The sequence below is a fragment of the Parambassis ranga genome, chromosome 6 (assembly GCF_900634625.1).
Source record: "Parambassis ranga chromosome 6, fParRan2.1, whole genome shotgun sequence".
Taxonomy (NCBI): Eukaryota; Metazoa; Chordata; class Actinopteri; family Ambassidae; genus Parambassis; species Parambassis ranga.
In genome coordinates this window covers 5,884,265-5,904,597 of record NC_041027.1, presented here as the reverse complement: position 1 = coordinate 5,904,597, position 20,333 = coordinate 5,884,265, and the positions used below count along the sequence as shown (strand labels likewise).

Below are 20,333 nucleotides of genomic sequence, written 5' to 3'. Positions count from 1 at the left end.
TTTTTAAATAAGCGCTTCATTTGAGGGATGTAAAACTGTGGATAGAGTGACAGTGTTAGCAAAAAAAGGAAGTGGCGATGGTTTGCATTGCAAAAATGTGTTTATTAATAATACCAGAATCCTAAACAACAACAACCAACATCATATGGAGAACAAAACGTAGGAGATGTAATGTTTTGAGATGTAACCAGCTGAGCAAATACAACCTAACAGAACACCATATTCCTTCTTTGGAAGTATTGGCACCACTGAAGTATTGGCGCCATAAATATTTATCAGAGCTACGAATGGTTAAGTGTGTGGGAGTAATAGAACCTGGCAGTTGAAAATATTGCAGAGACACAACATCTCCAGATTGTTTTCAAGTCGCAACCCTTCAACAAAGCACAGGGGCTACTGAGTGTCCTTCACATCACATAATATCACTACACATGTGTTATTTTATCGGTGGAAAATTAACACAGTGAACATGGAAAATACTTCAAGTAGGTTTTTTCAAAGTGGTTCACTGATACACGGAGGAGTGTTAAGACTAAATAGAGAGTCTGAACAAACCAAGGCTGTTAAATGCATCGGAATTTCAAATCATATACATTAGCTTCCGTGTTTTGTGCCAGTTTAATAGGTGTTGATGTCATTTTCTCACCTGCATTGTCCACTTAAGGTGCGAAATATCGCCCAAGGAAACAATTGATATTTAGAACAGCAAGAGAAAGAATCCTCTCTGTTCATGTGATGTTCTCATCAATACTGTGGCAGTTTGTTGATGTAAAAAGTAGTATCTTTATGTGTGTGTATCTATCTATATCACTGTCTCTTTTTAAGAGCACAAAAAGGAAGACCAAAAACTTTTCAGCTTGTGTAAATTATATAAAACCTGTTAAAAAAAAAATCTAATTTCTGGGTTTTAAGTCATTTTGTAATCTCCTCCCACATTCCAACAAGGACAAGAGTGATTAGGTTCAATTAATGAAAACCTCTTGGCTAAATTTAATAAGGCCATAATTGAGGTAGACAGCAGACTCATTTCGTATGCAGCTGTGGTGATATTCATGCTGGACTCCATTCAATATATCTTAAAATAATAGAAATAAAAAGTATTTTTTTCTTGTTTTTGTAATGTTTTAATGGTATTTCCAAACTTGTATAACTCACATGTAGAATATGGCTTTCCCCTGTGTGTCAGTATTGAGGAAGTTTCACTGTAATTTACAGCGCTCCCATAAAAAAAACAACGTGTCATCAAAGAGTGTCACCAGCTCAGGTTTTTATGCTCTCTCCCAAAACAGCCAGGACTGATCAAGCTGCTTCACTTGTTGCTGCCTGTTGTGATGCAATCATGATCAGATTACATGATGCTGATCAAACACCTATAATCACATATAATCACTTAATATAATATAGTGCATTTTATTTTGTGTTTTCAAAACAATTCCAAAATACCCTAACCAAAAGTAAGAAAATGAAGAACTATTGATTAAGGTCTTAAAAAAATAAAGCAACAGGATGAACAACTCAATGATTTAAAAAAGCTTCCATCCTAAAATTCTCACAGACTTCCTGTCACTCTGCTTTAAACCTGTAACATCAGACATGAAACACCAGTAAAAAAAGAAAGAAAAAATTACAGCTTGATTCACTGTCCAGCACACACCATAAATCATACTATAACTCAGAGTTACACATGTTACCACAGCAGCAGCAGTTATATTCATTATTTTAAAGTGTAGCACAGCCAGAGTATTGTCATGCGGTTTAAATTCTTTTACACTGGAACATCAGGTACTTTTTGGCTGTTGCTCTTTGCCTTATTGGCATCCAACAATCAGTTGACAGGAGTGTCCTGACTGGTTTTTAGTCATTATTTCATGTCACACATGTCACTTTTTTGCATTGTACTGTCCACCAGTGAGAGGAAAAACATTTAAATATCTGTTGACATTTTTAGTGTCAAGTGAAAATTTGTTTGTTTAAATAAATCTCCACCTAGAAAGAAGGAAGTGAGGCAGCCTAAACAGAAAATGAAAGTATAAATACAAATGTATGATAAACAACTGCTAAAATCTGTTACAGAGACATTTATGCATAAGATTTTACAGTTTACGTCAGGTGGATATAAATGCCTTGGAGCCATTAAGCAATATTGTCATTAGTTAACTTGTCGGTACAACCAGGATCTAGTCTTTGGTCCATTTGTGTTCCAGAAGAGGAAGCTGCTTCTCTGTGTGTCGGTGAAGCATTTGCCCTCTTCTTCAATACAATAATAACAATTGCTCCAACTAGCAGCAGCCCCACCACTCCTGCTGCCACAGCAAATGCAACAGTGTTTGATGCAGGCTGTGGGTCTGCTGTGATGGGAGGCACTGACCCAGAGTTCACAGATTTTAAGTCCATACCTCTGCTTCCTGTCTTTGAAATAATCAGATTAGTCTCCTGTTTAAGGGTACAGTTACGTATTTCAGAAAATAATGAGTGAGTGTCCTCATCGTAGCCATCAAAGCCATCGAAGTCATAGTAGTCATCAAGACTCTCCAGGCTTTTTATAACAATGCACCAGTACAGCCCTTCATCCATCACATGCATTTTAGAGATTGTCAGCACAGAGCTGTTCCCAGTCACATTGAGTCTGCCCCTCAGATCCTCTGGAATGGGATGACTTCTATCACGTGAGTCACAGATGAGTTCAGACTGCCCTGATAACTTGTGGCGGTGCCACTGCACTTGTTGGGAATCACCTTGGCCAAAGTCGCACTGCAGTGAGACCGTCTCCTTTTCAAGGATAACTCTTTGTTGGGAGATCTTAGGACAAACAGCCAAGGAATACTGGACCTCCTGTGAAGTGGAGATACATGAATAGTACCCGCTGTGTTCATCAGTGAGGACAGGAATAACCAGGGAGAAGTCTTCTGATTCATCATCAACTGATATGTGTATCTTACTGTTTCCCATGTTGCCGGCATTGAATGTTCCCTGTGGTGTCTCCCATTGCTGCTTATCACCATCGGCAGGACAAGACAGAACCACTCTTTCACCCCGTGAGGCAAACATGTCCGTGCTTCGACTGTTGTCTGGTGGATACATGTTTTGGAAGCTGAGACACTTTGGACCTTTGATCACAAGACAGTGAAAATGCTGGTTGTTCTTAAACACGCTGTCATCGAGCATGAGCCTTGCTGCGCCGTCTCTGACCTGTACAACACCTGGATGATCTGTGAAAGGCTGAGTTGAAAGATTAGTGTCCAGGAAGAGTGTGGGCTTATAGAACGGATAAATCTCAAAGTACCAGTGCACAGAGGTTCCTTCTAAACCGATGGAAGTACTGTTGCACAGAACCTCAGCCCCTTCTCCTTTTTTCTTCACAATGATCTCTTCAGCCTCTATCTCCTCATTACACACAGTCAACTGCTGGGTGTGCTGGCTGATCCGTGTCTGGTTTTGCCAGCATTCCCTCTTGTAAATCCCAGAGTCCAAGTGTGTAAGGTGGCTGATCTGCAGTCCGAGAAGTTGAGGGTCTTCGTTGATTTCGGTGCGGCCCTGCAGGTCAGCAGGAGGCACGTTGGGTATGTTCCTGTTTGAAGAGTTGCCAAGCAGCAGGTCGCCCTCAGGAGTAGATCTATAAACAAGAATATAATCTGCTCCAAAACAGTATCCCATCTCAATAGTGCTGCCCTCTACCCTGAACAGAGGCTCTGGCTCCTCGCTGCGAACCTGCTGCAACAGGAGGAAAAGAAGGAGCGCTTTAAACTTGATGCAGGTCATGCTGTCAGTCTCTTCCAGGCCACTCTGGGTAGTGTGCTACATAAACCTGTTTTTAATGTATCCACCTTGTCGCTTTAGTTCCGCCTCCAGCTAATATCAGTTTCCTCCTCTTCAACATTCTTTCGCACAAACACGCTCTCTGCCTCACAGTCACACATTTACCTGACACACAGGGACAGACACACGCACGCACATGTCGAGTTACTCTGTGAGTGACAGGAGCAAGCGGGAAGGCATTAAAGTCATTCAAGTCATTAATTTACTGTGACACGCCTGAGACAGCCAATGGTGTTTAACAAAAGCCAAGACACTCAACAAACAGCTAAAACGTTCTCCTCCTAGTTGTACATTAACAGCACTGAAGTGTAGTTGTGCAGGTCTTCACTCAGCTGTGGGTGCGGTCAGTCACCATGAAACGTCGCTTGACAGCACTTACAGGGAGTGTTTATGAGAGTGCTGTTATGAGAATTCCGTGCAAGTAAGGATGATTGCACATTTACAAATACATGTCTCACAGTCGGTGTTTTTGTACCATCACACCCTCATTGAGTGAGAGGAGTAATCTGGACTACATCTAGATGTATCAGGTAATCAGGGGGTTATGTTTCAGTCTCTTTTCTGTTGTTGCTGTGAGGAAACGCAAAACATTCACATTCAGTGCTTCTTCACAACTTTAAAGGTATTGCATATATAGGAAGTGAGAAATACGATATAAATTAGCAGTGAAGATGTCATCACCTTGTCTGCAAACCTCCTGGAAGCTGCTGTAGGTGTTTTTACTGATACAATTTTTACAACTTTCATCTCATGATGCTGACATCTGGTTTATTTCCCAAACAGTCCTAACTTGCAATTATAAGTTTCCCAAAACAGATATTGAGCTCAAATATAATCACAAATTGCACATGCATGCATAAAGAGAGCTAAATAACGCATCTCTGCCTGCCGTAGGTTAGTTAGAAGGCCAATGTGTGAATATATCAGCACTAATAAAACACTGACTTTGATCAGCTATAAAGCAGCAGACAGTTTTGATTATACATGTCATATATCTTCACTGAATGAAGGGTTGAGCAGGTTGAAAAACTATATGTGTATTTATTTGTTTTGTAGCTGATATGTTGTTCAAGTTAATTCTACATAGATGTTTATCTATTATCTATTAAAGATTAAAGACAAGGAGTTAGTCAGCTAACTCTACATGCTTTATTAAACAGAAAAGTCTGGCCTTAAAGGTGGAGGCGGTGTCTGCTTCTTGAACTCAGATTGGCAACATGGTTCCATAGGGGTGCCTGATAGCTAAAGGCTCATTGTTATATAAACAATAACAGATTATGCATGTATTGAGATGCTTTGCAATAAAGTGGATTGTCCTGCTCTGCCCTTTAGTTAATGTCCTTTAGTTAATGTTTTCTCTGCAGAGGACAAAGACATAAGCAGGGAAAACCCCAACATCAGATCACAGGAAACAGGTGCTTGTTTTCTTTAGCAACCTATTGGTGTTTTTGTGGATAAAGGTTGGTGAAACTGGCTGTGTTTGCAGAACACAAAAGATTTCCCAGGGATTTTCTGCTCTCTATTTTGTCTCTTCTTTGATCTGTATTATGTGGAGGATTGTGCATTTAAATTTTACTTGAGTATAAATAACACACTTAATACTTTAACAAGTTGCCCACAGCTTGCTGTGAAAGCTGGAACAACTGTTAAAAGTTATAATATATTTATCTTTTATTCTTGTTCTAAATGATGTATTAGATTATGTCTTTTGATTGTGTAGGGCATTTTGAGGTACCCAGTGTATGAAGTGGTCTATACAAAAATAAAAAAAGCAGACAACCAACAGTGTGTAGTTGGGATGACATCATAGATGTCTGTCAGTTGCTGCTCATTATATTGCAACTTGTTGTCTGTGTCTAAGTTTTCACAAATGTCCATTATCTGAGAGAAACAAACACTGTGTTGACCACTTCCATCAACATATGGGACAGTAAAAAAAGCATCAACCTGTATTCCTCTGAGACGGATAATCTGTTTACTAGTACATAAACTATAATGAACCCAGATACTCATCCAGCAGCAGCAGTGGCTCTCGCACTGCTGAGGGAACAGCTTGCAGGGCTGGTGATCAAGCATCATGATTAAGCACCAACTGCGAGAAATCGCTCCGTGTGTTCAGTCCAATTCAGCCTGCCACTGATTACACTCATCAGGACCCCATATGCTGCAGGGTTTGGAGCTGCACCAACTGCTGTTTGAGATGCAGATTTTTGCCAAAATTATTTTTTATTACTGGACATATGGGTTGCAATAAAGAAGCAGAAAAGCAGAGAGAAACAACACAAATAGCAGCTTAAATTAGTGACACAATCCTACAACTTCTTGTTTACATTCAGCCTGAATTAATTTGTTTTTAACATTCAGTTTGCGGTTAGTTTCTCTTCCCTGCAGTACCGGTCTCTGCCTCTTAGTGTCGCTGTGGCAAACAAAACAACACAGACTGTAGATGAAGAAAACAGTTTCATAACAAAACGTCACATCCTCTGACCGCTGCTAAAGGTAACTCAAATTCTAAGGCACTGTTTTGTCCTTATACTATCTGACTTGCTGACATTTACACACCACAGTTTAGTAATAGGCCATAACGTCTTGAATACTTCACTGTATTAATACAGATACGTAATACTGATATGGAGTGCTGCTGCCAGCAGACTGTAACAGTCTGTCTCTGTTAGCTAGCAAGCTAAATACCTTGATGTATGATTCTTCGTTTACTCAACTCACTAAGACTTTTATTTTGAAATCCGCCTGTGGGTTTTTTTTTACGGTACGTTACACTGGTAGATATCTATCAGCAGTCACATAATCATGATCGAGCCAAATAATCATGTTGGCTCATGCTTCTCTCCGTTTGAAACGTCGGGGACCAGCAGGGCAGAAAAAACATTTTGTTAGGAAAGCAGGGCTCAGATGAGTGATGTTAATCAAACAAGCACAGTGTCAAAGCTGGAGGATTAGGTTACAGTGATTTGTAATAGAGATTTGTGGACTTAGATAAACAGTGTGTCAGTTCCTATAATACGCAAAGCTGTGCTTAATACAAGGAGGATTTATGGTGTGGTGACTCATTTTTTGTTGTAGTTCATACTGCAATAATGTTGATGAAGATTCTCAGTCATCCAGGTCATCATACGCAAAGAAGATTGAAGTCTTGTAGAGTTTTCTTGAAGACGTTCCGCTGCTCATCCAAGCTTTGTTTTTTTTTTTTTTTTTTTAAGTTTTACCCAGACCCACCCACTGAGGTCTGCAACCACATATAAACCATGTTTCCCCACCAAACAGTTAGAACTGATGAAGCTACTTGGACGACGTCTTCAAGAAAACTCTACAAGTCCAGACGCCTTGCTTCAATCTTCTCTACATAGTGCAATAATGTTTCTCTAGAAGCCTGAGAAATCTTCTCAGCTCTGCATGATGACCGTAGTGCGTTTTTTTCATGACATGAAATATATGTGGTAATATGTGGTATAAAATATAGTCATGATACAGATATGGACATTTGACCACAGTATTGCAAGTCAGCCAGTGAAGGCTTTCAAATAAAATTTGTAAAAATGTCTAGCTGTAACCCCACTGTGAGCATCAAATTTTTTTATGGTAAAATGTGCTTTAAGTGTTGTGACATGACATGTGATCTGACATATATTTATCCCTCTTTGGGAGAGACTCTGTGTTCTCTATTTGTGCATACATCAGATATAAGCACAAACACATGGTGCATCTCTACCAATAATTGGTTGGTGTTAATGTGTGTTGTAAATCATTTTAAGTTTCCTCTGCTATCATCTCTTGCAGTAATTCAATCATCAATGTTGCGCATCATCGCAACATCTCTGTGCCTCCGCTGCCAGCGTGCCCCTGCTCTACCTCTAAACCTCAGGCCATGTGCAACTCTGCACTCAGAAGAGAACCAGCAGACCGTGGAGGCTCTTTATGATCTCTCCGTGGACATCCAGAAGGTCCGGAAACTCAAGGGCTGGGTGCTGCATCAGAGTCCAGCCTACACTAAAGAGGTAGCTGACCTGCTGATGGACATGGGAGCCTCGGGCCCCATTATCGCTCGGATCCTAGCAGTCCATCCTGAGGCTGTCCTTTGTAATCCGGAGAAGATACAGGCTCAGAAGGAGCTGTGGATGTCTGTGTGTCCAAGCCAGAGAGAGTTGGTCGGTATCATCGAAAAATTCCCAGCTTCCTTCTTCACCTCTTCCAGCCACCATGACAACCAGCGGAACAACATTGCTTATTTTCAGAGTTTAAACCTTAACAAGCGAATCATCACCAAACTCATGGCCAGCGCTCCCCAGAGTTTCAGCCGGCCCATAGAGCAGAATGAGCTGATGGTGAGAACCCTCCAGGAGGCCTACCGGGAGCTTGGAGGGGAGGAGGCCAACATGAAAGTATGGCTCCAAAAGCTGCTTAGTCAGAACCCGTTTGTTCTTCTCAAGCCTCCTGAGGTGCTGAGGCAGAACCTGCTGTTCCTGAGAGACAAGGGCTTCAGCACAGCTGAGCTACTTCGTCTTCTCTCCAATCTTAGGGGCTTCGTCACTGAGCTGAACCCAGACAACATGCATCGTACCCTGACTTACTCCCAGGAAGCCATTGGCTGCTCTGAGGCTGAGCTGCGGGACATCGTCCTGAGGTGTCCAGCTCTGCTTTACTACCCTGAATCCATTCTGGCTGAGCGCTTTAAGGGTCTCCTCAGCGCTGGAATCCGCATGTCTCTGATCACAGCGACTCCGACCGTCATGGAGCTGACCACGCAGATAGTGAACTATCGCATTCAGCGACTCAAGACACTGGGTTATGATGTAAGGACAGGTAGTCTGGAGGTCCTAAATGGCACTAAGAAGGACTTTGAGACTAGCTGTGGGAAGCTACAACTCCGCAGAGAGAGACCACTTTTTAACCCTGTCGCCCCTTTAAGAGGAGATGACTGACGTGGGTCATATGGACTCATGCAAACATGACTGTTTTCCTGGTTAAGTACTGCATATTTATCATGTGTCTGCCACAGATTTATTGGTCATAATAAGTCTAAAGGTGCGCCGACTGTTAACAAAAGATAAGTTCAATCTGCAATGGCACCAGAATAACGTTTTAATACACTCCCACTGTCTATTTGAATTCTGTTTCGTTTTTTTCAGAATACTGACTTTAAAGACAGAACTTACATTTAGCTGTCTGCATTTTGGGACTGCATGACTGCATCCCACAAAGGAGACCATATGGGCTACAGCAGCATGAAAAGGTTTTCCTATATCAGAAGAGACAAAATTGGCTCATTTAAACAATTGTAAACCTATTGTTAAGATGGAAAAAAAACAAAACAAAATGACAGTACACCTAAATATTCAGTTTGGTCTGAAGGTGTCAGCAGAAAAGCAAACTGTTATTGCAGGTTTACATTCATAAATATGTAATTAAATGTTATTAGAAAGTGAGACAACTCACAAAGCAAACAAAGCTTTTTTTTTTTTATTTACAGCCTCTGCAAGTGTCTCATTTTCACACAGTGTTCTTGGCAGCACAACTGTTCCCCTTGGGGATGAAACCTGACTGTCTCAGATTTTTATTGTTACTCTACAGATGGAGACACTTTATTATGAGCTATTCCACTGCTAAAATGTCACTTCATTATCATTTCAAATGGATTCAAATGCACATACATGATGAGATAAAAAAACAAAGGGCCGCTATGTTCCTTTTGATTTGGATTGAAAGTGCTGCATTTGAGCCTGCCCTCTGTAATCCTTCTGTTCATTTATGCCAAATTGATTTTCCATTATTTAGGTTTTCAGGTCTGTGTGTGTGCCACATGGCCCTTTACATGAGCTAGTACCTACTTTTTATTGCAAGCCACAAAGTCAATACACAATCACACATCATTGTCTAAACTAAAGATAGAGCATAGTAAAATGTTCCTAAATGTGTCTTAATTTTTCAAAGCCCTGGAAACATGCCTAAGAGTGGCTTTTAATGGGAGTGAGCATCTCAGCTAATGAAGCCATGACTTTATGCCTGAAGGTTCCCTCCTCCTCCTTGTATGGTAGACAATAGGTGACAACAGAGAGAGAGAAAGAGAGAGAGAGAGAGGACTTGTGTTTCCAGAGGGGTGGGGGTGTACGTTAATAAGTTTCACTTCCCATCTGCTACATTACTCTCTATGCTCCCGTAGTCATGGCGATAGCCACTGGGCAGATGATTCAAAAGTGAGAGTGCATCTGGTAATAAATTTTAGCTCAGCAGATGGATGCTTGACTACAGTTCATTTTCCATCCATTCACAACATGGACTCCCCCTTGGGCTGGGGGGTCCATGACAGCATTACCTCAAGTACACTGCACGTACTTGAAGGACTCTTCATTTTTTACTGACTTTTTTAAGGTTACTGTCTGTGTCTTTTTAGGCATAAGTGCGGTTATAACTCATGTACGGTAATACTGTTTTGTAAGTATTTTGGTTCAAGACTACTGTCACAGAGGTAGGACGTTCGAAATATTGTTTACTTTGTACTAACATGCAAAAAAATGTGGCAATGATATATGTTTAAATGTTCAAAGTTCAGTTGGTATTGTTACTATTCCCACTATCTAAGCACACCATCACTAGTGTGCATGTTTAAGGGTTCAGTGCTTTTATGTAATGTGCTTCAAGATGCATTCATGATTCCTATCAGGGTTGCTGTTGCAACAGATAACAGTGAGCCTGTAAGCAGGTTCAAATAAGCTCTTTCCTGAACTTGGAGTGTTACAGAAATCAAGACATCAACATAAAAAAGTAATTTATGAAGTTCAGTATAAAATTCCACCATTTGAAATGTGTATGTGTGTTCTACAGACAACACTTCCTCCCAGCACCATCCTGCCAAAACCCTTTTGCTACTGCATGTAAACACATTGTCCTCCAATTGTCCTTTGCTTCACTCATTTAGTTTTGGCCCTTGTTCAGTAAATTTGTAAAGGTCTGTCACTAGACTAGGGTGAGCAAGGTGAATATTTAATTCTCACCACTAGGTGGTGCTGTTGCTCTCGAGTAAACGTAAAATCCTAAGGTGCCACATCAGCAGTTCAGACAGTTAAGTTACATGTCTTTGTGTAACACAACTACAGATGTAAAGCCTGCCCATACAGAGGCTCGTTGGTCTAGGGGTATGATTCTCGCTTAGGGTGCGAGAGGTCCCGGGTTCAAATCCCGGACGAGCCCTTTTACACACGCTGAGGGTCTCATAAATCTTAACGCACACAATATATCTGTGGAAATCCCCAAGTCTTCTTGCTGTCCAGTTAACTTGAGTCCAGTTGCCTCGATTTAAATTCTTGAAAAAAAAAGAAAACACACACAATATTGTGGTGAAAAAGTAGTGGGTGTGTTATTAACCATCATCATGTAAAACCCACATTGAAAAAAATCAAACGTCCTATGAGCAATACCTCTATGCTGACAAGGAATTATGAAATGTTACCTCAATAATAAGATGTAGAAAAATAATGCACTCAATTTTATCAACATACCAAAGTTTCACTACCAAGGTATGACAAATCTGAGATCTGAGAAGAATAACGACAGATATGGTGACAAATATGAAATAAGTGCAATGTTATAAATTTATCTTCCCTCATCACTGTCTTCATGTTGTCACCTCCTGCTTCTTCTGTCAGCGTCTTGTTTGTTATCGTGTCTGTTATTAGAGGAGTTGTGAATATACGATTGTACAAACTGATTGTATAAAATCAGCAGAAGTAAATGTGTATTCAGTGTTTTTACTGAGAGGCCTCACCGTGCATGCTGTCCTCCTCTTTTTGTCTCAACAGGTGAACGGTTCAAAGTGTGAAGTGTTATCAAAGGATACTGTGAGGCTGCCTCTGGGTCTTCAGTGGGGGTCGTGTAGGGGTCCTAACTCAGTGGCACAGACTTTTTGCTCTGGAGTCACTATGAAGTCTGATGGAGGAACTTCAGAGGGCCATCTTGGAAGAGAGACTGGGTGGCTGGTTTGTGATGGTTTGCTTTTTTTAAAAGATGAAGAAGTCGTTTGAATCAAAAATTTCACAGATATATAATGCTGATTTGTGTTAGAAATGATGGCTCATGTATCTAGTTAACAAAAAAATAGAACGTAAATTATAAATGAATCCATGGGCCTATAAAATATTTCTGTTTAATTCAATTCTACAGACAACACTGCCTCACTACCCAAAAAACCTTTGTGTTGCATGTAAACATTGCCATTGTCTTCTAACACTCAATACTCTCTGGGTCACTGATTCACTGTCTTTCACCACTAGGTGGTGCTGTTGGTCTGGACTAAAAGTAAAAACCCAAGGTGCCACATCACCAGTTCAGACAGTTACAGGTCTTTGTGTAACACAACTACAGATGTGAAGTCCACATACATGGAGGCTCGTTGGTCTAGGGGTATGATTCTCGCTTAGGGTGCGAGAGGTCCCGGGGTCAAATCCCGGACGAGCCCTTTTACACACACTGAGGACCCCATAGACCTTATAACCACCCTAACCCTAACCCACATTGTTGCAGTGAGAGTATTATTGACCACCATCATGTAACTGTGTAACTACATCTTGTAATTTGTACAGTGAAAACAAACAATGTAAAATTCCAGCGTTACACATACTTCAGACAGTATGTGAACAATACCTCTATACTGATAAGGAATTATAAAATGTTATCTGAAAAATGTTTTCAATACAAGACCAGTAACCTAAACAATGCACTAAATTTTAACAAAAGGCTAAAGTTTCACTGATGCAGCCGCAGAGAATACAGACATGGTGACGATAACCTCAGCAAACCAACACATAAGGCCACCATACATACTTATTACTTCTGAAAATCAATACAAATAAATGTCTACTTCTTCAACTTCTCATAATGTCTTCTTTCTTTCATCCTCCACAAGCTTGAAGAAAAAACTAAAAAATACTTATTACAATAACATGTTCCTAATATAAAAATGTAGGCCTACACATCATTTTCTGAGTAATGGGTGTGTGCTTTGTGTTACCTGTTTTGTCTAAAATTGATGATAAAGAAGCATAATAGCTAACCTAATTAACCTGATGCCTAATTGTTAAGAAAAGACCTTGAATAAGATGGTAGGCTATATTAGTACAGCACCTGGAGATGATTTGAAAGTATTGTATGTATTTGCACATTGAAAGACATTTTTAACATCAACCAATCAGGTGAACAACATGCCTCAAATGGCCAAAAAACACTATTTTACCTATAGTAAACGCTTATTTTCCGATTCTGTTTTCCGATTTTAACCCACGAAGCCTGCTGCATTCAGCAGTCAGGAGCTGTCCGGGGACCAACGAGACAGACTGAAATTGAGTTACAAAGCAGCCATTGCCTACAGTCTTTTATTTTGAAAACAGCAGACAGGAAGTTTGCTGAAATCCTGTTACCTGTCCTGTGTTGCCGCTAGCTCATTAGCTTGCTGGGTTATTGCAGCAGAAAAGTAAACATTTACAGCTGAACAGAGGGGCAAGTGGGGTTGTTTGCACTACGCGGTATGATTTTCCAAATCACTTTTGTCTTATGCTGTAGTGTCGTCACTTTAAAATTTCATTCAGCAGGTGTTGTAAAGACATTGACGTTAATGTTAGCTAACCATGCTATGCTCGTAAGTACAGGCAATAAAATAAGGTCAAAATTAATTTCTACGAAAGCTTGATGTGTTTGATGTACATAAAACAGCATGTTAACGAGACATGTTAAAAGTTTATTTTCTGTCGTATAATTGGCATTCTTGTACAGTAAAGAACAGGGAGATTAGCCAGATGAAAAGCTTTAGCTTCCGTTTCTGTGTTGCTAGGCAACGGACCTCGCCACAGGGTGGCTGAGTTAAAGCCTGTAATTACATTAGTGTAGCAAAAACACGCATTGTCATATCAATGGCAACCTACTTTGCAAATGTGCTGAATTCTGTCAATATATAAATTACTATCTGAAATTATTAAAAATTGTTCCTCTACTTGTGTGTCTTAATCACCTTGTTTGTTTAGGGATACGGAGTAAGCGCCATGTTGGTCCCCATATTTACGCTGAAGCTAAACCATAAAATTAACCCTCGCATGGTGACTATTGGGAAATTTGACGGAGTACACCCATGTCTTACAGCTGCCACACAAGCTGGAAAGGTGATATATCTGATATAATATATATGTGATAAGATTGTTTTTTTTTACCCATGTCCTCTGCTCCTTTATGCTGTTACATCTACATCTCTACAATACTTTGACAGTTTGACTATTCTTTTTCTTTATCATCAAAAGGTTTTTATCCACAACCCTTACACTCGTGGTCAGAGAACTGTGGCTCATCGACTGAGCCAGAGCACCCAGGACTCTGACATTTCTCTGCTCAACATCAACCAGGCAGTCACTTGTTTGACTGCAGGAACACTGGGGCCAAATACCACTGGAGACACACTATTAGTGGGATCACAAACTAACCTGCTGGCCTATGATGTCCATGACAATGCTGATATATTTTATAGAGAGGTTTGTCCCAGTAACACTTTGATTTAAAAGCATGTTAAGTTTATGCTGTATGATTACATCTTGAAAAAGTTAATGAAGACATTCTTCACACAGATTAAAACTGTTTTTGCCGTACAGGTGACAGATGGGGCCAATGCCATTGTATTGGGGAAACTTGGGGACATCCCTTCTCCTCTTGCCATCATTGGAGGGAATTGTGCCTTGCAAGGATTTGACTATGTGGGCAATGACCACTTTTGGACAGTAAGGCACTTTCAGTCAGACTACATGCTTGTTTACTTACCACTGCTTGTTTCAGTGTTTCAGTCTCCGTCATGGATTGTTCTTTATTTGATTATTTATTTGTGGGTTGTTATCATGAAGTTTCTTGTCCACAGGTAACTGGAGATAATGTTAGGTCTCTGGTGCTCTGTGACTTCACTGGGGATGGTAAAAATGAGGTGAGTCTTTGCTCCCTGGCAGTCCCTGGTGATAGTGACAATTGATGGGGAGCGGTCACCTGCTATTCTTGTTGTATTTTTAATTGCAATTTCCCCATTGTGGGACTAATAAAGGTTTCTTAATCTTAATCTTAATAGTCTTTGTGTAGTTTGCTCTAAATAAATATATTGTGTTTTAACTATATTTACAGCTTCTGGTAGGATCTGAGGACTTTGACATTCGAGTATTCAAAGAGGACGAACTTGTGTCAGAAATGACTGAAAATGAGGTAAATCCAGGCATTCAGTGTATACCACTCTTATCATCATAGCAGTGCTGTAGGTTGTGTAGACTTATATCCTGTGCTCTGCCTATCCTTCTTAATACAGACAGTCACATCATTGTGCTATATGCATGGAAGCAGGTTTGGCTATGCCCTGGCCAATGGTACTGTGGGAGTCTATGACCGCACTGCTCGCTACTGGAGGATCAAGGTACCATAATCGCTCATGATTGTGTATTTCTTCGACTAAAGGCTAACCTTTACTACAAGTGGTTATAGATATTGTACATATAACATTTCTTTGTCATGTCACTGTATAAAGCTGTCTACCTTTTTGTTCTATGTTTTATTTCTCTCCTCTCTCAGTCCAAGAATCATGCAATGAGCATCCATGCCTTTGACTTAAATGCTGATGGTGTTGTGGAGCTTATTACTGGATGGTCCAATGGGAAGGTCTGTACACTTAGCAGGCTTGGTATCTAGAAACAGCTTCACACACCATAAGAATGTAAAATGTTATTCTAAAATTGTAAACAACTTTTACCTTACATTTTGACAGCTTTGTTTTCTGTAGCTCTCATTGCTCTGTGATTCCTTTTGCTCTCTAGATCGATGCTCGAAGCGACCGCACGGGTGAGGTTATTTTTAAAGATAATTTCTCCTCTTCTGTGGCTGGAGTGGTGGAGGGAGATTACAGGTTGGATGGACAGAAACAACTCATCTGCACCTCCATAGAGGGAGAGGGTAGGTGCTGTGGGTCTGCCTGTGTGTGTGTGTGAATATTGGAACAGGTTGAGTGTAGGCCATCATATTGCAAATGCACAAATAAATGTGTGTGGACAAACAAATGCACTGGTCATCATATGAATAAGTGGTGACAATATGTGTCTCTTCTAGTTCGTGGTTACCTGCCAGCTAGTAAGGACCTAAAAGGCAATCTCATGGATTCCAGTGCTGAACAGGACCTCATCCGAGAGCTTAGCCAACGAAGACAGAATCTTCTGCTCGAGTTACGCAACTATGAGGAGAATGCTAAGGTGCACATATTTATATAGTACCTAAGATCAACATTGTTGTATGTAGATTTCTACAATTAGAAACTTAGTATTGCCCACTATTTGCTAAATAATGGTACGATTAAAAAAATCCACTACATTCAACATTCTACATGATTTTGTATCTTATACTACTACTCATACTCCCTTTTGTTTCAGGGGGTGCCAGAGGTGAACAGTGGCATGGGTGTCATACCAGCGAACACTCAGCTTCAAACAGCACTGTCAGTAAAAGCTGCTACAGATGACCAGAAGGCACATGTGGAGCTCAGCATTTCAACACCAAATGGTAAAATTGTTTGGTATCTGAGCATAAACATAAATATGTTCCTGCTAAGTATACTATTTATTTCACCTTTATTTATTCAGGAAAAAATTAATAATCTCTTTTTCAAGGATGTCCTGGCCAAGACGAGCAGCAGTACAGAATATGTGACAGGTACAAGCAGGTACTAATCTGCATCTCTTCTTCATCTTCTCCAGAGACCATTATCCGTGCAGTGCTCATCTTTGCAGAGGGGATATTTGAGGGTGAGAGTCATGTTGTTCACCCCAGTGTCCAGAACTTGTCGGGCTGCATCCAAGTGCCCATCATTCCCCCTAAAGACGTACCAGTGGATCTGCACATAAAAGCCTTTGTTGGAGGAAAAACCAGGTATATTAGGTAGAAGAACAAATCCTTGCTGTGCTGTAAAGATTATAGTAATTGTTTGATTGTTTTCTGATCTTCTTTTTGTCCTCTCCAGCACCCAGTTCCATGTGTTTGAAATCACTCGTCAGCTGCCTCGTTTCTCTATGTATGACGTCACATTTGACTCCTCAGCTGCTCTGCCCACAGGAAAAGTTACCTTTAGCATCAATGACAGACCACAGAGGGTAAGCAGGCAAGAGTAGTTTTGATCAGATGCACTTTATGTCTCAGGCAAAGACATGTTTGTATGTTTAAATCTGACTTCTGTCCTTGCGTCTGCTATTTTTCTCTGCATGTGTGTTTATGTGCACAGGTGGTGATGTGGCTGAATCAGAACTTCTTGCTTCCAGAAGGAGTGGAGAGTCCTGATGTCACCTTTCATTCATTAAGAGCAGGTGGACTATTGTCCTTTAAAATGGCCAGTAATGGACAGGTAAACACAAATACAGCAGTAGTTCAGCAGTAGTCAGTTTTACAAGACACGCTTCAGGTGTTCAGCTATATTTGGTGTTAAATTGTTTATAGTTACTTTACATTTTCTGTGTTAAATAATAAACATCTAACCTGTCTAATCAGATCATCATCAGAACTGATGACATCGACCTAGCAGGAGACCTGGTCCAGTCACTAGCCTCCTTCCTGGCTATAGAGGACTTGTCAGCAGAAGCAGACTTCCCCACATACTTTGAGGATCTACGCACTACACTCACTGAGGTTTGGCTTAGGTTGACATCTGTTGTCATAGACAACCATTTCGTGCTATGTAGTGCAGTGAGTCCAAGACACTATTGTTTATACTGAACTGTACAATTTAGTATAACAGCATCAAGAAGGGCTCCTTTGTTGGGGCAAGGAGAAGTCAAGGAGTCATATGAGATATTCATTCTTGACAAAATGAGAGTATACAGTAGTGCATCTAGTATCTGTTCCATGTGGCAAAGAAACATTACCCAGGACCTCAGAAATAGGTCCATATTTGCTTTTCACCAGCCTTAAGAATACATCTACCCAGAGCTGGGTCATGGACAAAAAAACTCCAAAATCCTTTCTTATTCACTGTTCCTTGACCTCAGTGGTAAACGAAACATGTGGACGGGAAGGAGAGAAGAATTCTTAAGGAATTAGGAAAAGACAACCACGAACGTAGGAACTGACAGACCATTCACTTAGCAACAGTTGTGTGATGCTGGTTGTAGTTAACATAGGTCTGTTGGGGTGAAACTACAACATTTGAAAAAGGGAAAAATAAGGCACAATACTGTCACTGTCACTGCCACAATACTGTGTAAAAAGACTCAAATCACTAATAATTTCAATAAATACTAATATAATATGTTATTATTGGTTCAAACAATTGCAAGTGCACGTGTCTCACTTTTATGTACAAGCCTCTGTTTAATCTACCATGAAGACAAAGCAGTCCTGCCTGTTTTCTAAAAGACAACAGACATACTTTACTGATTCTGCTGTGTATTAATATTACTTGTCAGGTGGATGAGTTCCACGCAGTCCACCAGAAGTTAACTGCAGCTATGGCTGACCACTCTAACTACATCAGGAACATGCTGGTGCAAGCGGAAGATGCTCGCCTTATGGGTGACATGTGAGTTACCACAACATGTGCCATTTCATATAGATTTTTACCATAAAGTGATTGTAACTTGTGCATTATCCACTCTGTCGTCTGTCCTCTCTAGGATGACTATGAAGAAGCGTTACAGGGAGCTGTATGATCTAAACAGAGATCTTATCAATGAATACAAGATCCGCTCTAACAATCACAATGCACTTCTGGCCTGTCTCAAGTCTGTAAACCAGGCCATTCAGCGGGCCGGGAGACTACGAGGTAGGCCACTGTGTGTCAGTGTGTGTACATATGCTATATGTAGAGCTAGACACTCAAGTGTCTCTAGTGTTTCCTGTGACTTTTACATTACATACAATACAGTACAATGTGTAGTGTGAATATATATATATAAGCTGATGTTCTGGGCCCAGAACATCAGCTTATATACTTCTTGTGTGCTTCTTTCTATACTTTTTGCACCACATGAAAAAATTATTTTTACACAGTATCTATAAAGAAAAATGCCTGTGTCCTTAAATATATCTGTATGTTTTCATCCCTCTCTTCAGTGGGTAAGCCCAAGAACCAGGTGATCTCTGCCTGTCGAGACGCCATCAAAAGCAATAACATCAATGCCCTCTTCAGGATCATGAGGGCGGGCACTGCCTCTTCCTGAGGTCAGACAGAGGAAGGATGCACCAATATGGATCAGTGGACTGACGAGAGAGAGAGATGTTTGCAATGACAACTGATGAGTACTGTAACTCTGACCAGCACTTATGTCTCACCAAAATGATCCGGATCAAGAGAATCAGAAGACAGCAGGACTCTGGAATGGTGATACTGTTGCAGCCTTAACCCACTTTTTCCATGACTTAGTTTGAAGCAACAGCCTGGCAGCAATGCTTGGCACCAGCTTCTAGAAACTTGAAATTCTGCTCGCTCACAGGAATAAAATGCTGAGCAGAGTTGTGAAATTGTCATCCATTTTAGCTATGTGGCTGTTTGGAGGGGTTTGATTTAGCACAGTAAAATGAATGTAGTTGTCAGCTGGTATTAGAAACAGATCAGTTTAGTGAGTTCAGTCTGAACCAAACAGGAAGGGGGGGGCTTTTGCCAAAATATTTCTGAAAAGCAACAGTCTATTGGCATCAAAAAATTAGAGGTAACATACTAGAAGTCCTCTCGTAGATGATGTTTTTTTTGTCTAAAAAAAGACTGTAAAGCCACCCAGACTGTGCACACACAGATGTGAACATTTGGAGAAATCGACTGCTTGCTGGATCAGTAGAGTGACTGTTTAATTCAGCTGACACAGAGATGTTTAGAAAGAGCACAGCTGGAGCGAGGCAGCGAGCAGCAGCTTCCTCTTCCTTCAGGGAGAGTCAAGTCAGGCTATTAAAATCACGGATGGCTCCGATACTTCTGTGTGAGAACTTGCTAACAGCCAAGCGTCCGCTCTCAGCTGTTGTGTTTGTGTGATGTTTGTAGCCAAAGAAAAGCTATTTTAAAATGATGAATGTCACAGAGGACCAGAGTTGTGTGTTTATCTTTTATAGAACGTTCTCATATAATGTTGATGTGATTTTTGTGTTTGTGGCAAAAACTATTATTAAATTAAATCTTAAACATTTGTAAATGTTAGTTGACTTTGTTGCAAAAGCAACTATTCTGTGTGCAGTTCTCATTGGATTAAAACATAGAAGCTAAAGGCTGTTTGCTCCACAAGAACAGAGAAACTTGTTCCAGCTCTCAGCGCTCCAAGAAGAAAATGACGTCATTTTTCAGAAAGAGCAGTCAGAATTTTAGTCTCAATGTCTCCTTCAAACAGCAGGACAGATGTTAAGCAACAATACATTTAGCCCACTTAAAGCCAAGTTTCCACAAATCCAAAGGTCCTGTAGGCGTGATAGGTTTTAAAGACAAGTAGACACTATTAAAGAGGTCTCCAGTGTATTTATCACAATGGGTGACTACT

At 40.5% G+C, this 20,333-nt stretch overlaps 2 protein-coding genes and 1 non-coding gene across 4 annotated transcripts; all 3 read left to right on the top strand.

Annotated features, from left to right (window-relative positions):
- Positions 1–6,287: 6,287 nt before the first annotated feature.
- On the top strand, positions 6,288–8,940 carry mterf2 (mitochondrial transcription termination factor 2). The gene is made up of 2 exons (XM_028408499.1): positions 6,288–6,315; positions 7,612–8,940. The coding sequence occupies exon 2, from the start codon at positions 7,626–7,628 to the stop codon at positions 8,751–8,753; it is 1,128 nt and encodes a 375-aa protein (XP_028264300.1). The 5' UTR covers positions 6,288–6,315; positions 7,612–7,625; the 3' UTR covers positions 8,754–8,940.
- A 2,007-nt stretch (positions 8,941–10,947) lies between these two features.
- Positions 10,948–11,019, top strand: trnap-agg (transfer RNA proline (anticodon AGG)). Its single transcript has one exon. It is a non-coding gene; the product is annotated as a tRNA-Pro (tRNA).
- A 2,198-nt stretch (positions 11,020–13,217) lies between these two features.
- bbs2 (Bardet-Biedl syndrome 2) lies at positions 13,218–19,947 on the top strand. 2 transcript variants are annotated; one of them, XM_028407972.1, is made up of 18 exons: positions 13,218–13,346; positions 13,842–13,976; positions 14,112–14,339; positions 14,457–14,582; positions 14,717–14,779; positions 14,971–15,048; positions 15,149–15,253; positions 15,409–15,495; positions 15,651–15,786; positions 15,940–16,079; positions 16,257–16,386; positions 16,581–16,752; positions 16,844–16,973; positions 17,102–17,221; positions 17,365–17,502; positions 18,279–18,391; positions 18,486–18,634; positions 18,925–19,947. In XM_028407972.1, exons 2-18 carry the CDS (start codon positions 13,860–13,862, stop codon positions 19,029–19,031), a joined length of 2,139 nt encoding a protein of 712 aa, XP_028263773.1. In that variant the 5' UTR covers positions 13,218–13,346; positions 13,842–13,859; the 3' UTR covers positions 19,032–19,947. The 2 variants fall into 2 exon arrangements, with proteins under 2 accessions (XP_028263773.1, XP_028263772.1); XM_028407971.1 differs by having other exon boundaries at positions 16,581–16,761.
- The last annotated feature ends 386 nt before the right edge of the window (positions 19,948–20,333 follow it).

Bases quoted from the DNA above. Each gene is read 5' to 3' on its own strand.
- mterf2 (XM_028408499.1), top strand. From the start codon at position 7,626: ATGTTGCGCATCATCGCAACATCTCTGTGCCTCCGCTGCCAGCGTGCC.
- bbs2 (XM_028407971.1), top strand. From the start codon at position 13,860: ATGTTGGTCCCCATATTTACGCTGAAGCTAAACCATAAAATTAACCCT. The intron at 15,787-15,939 runs GTAGGTGCTGTG...TGTCTCTTCTAG, and splicing joins CACCTCCATAGAGGGAGAGG to TTCGTGGTTACCTGCCAGCT. The intron at 17,222-17,364 runs GTAAACACAAAT...CTGTCTAATCAG, and splicing joins AAATGGCCAGTAATGGACAG to ATCATCATCAGAACTGATGA.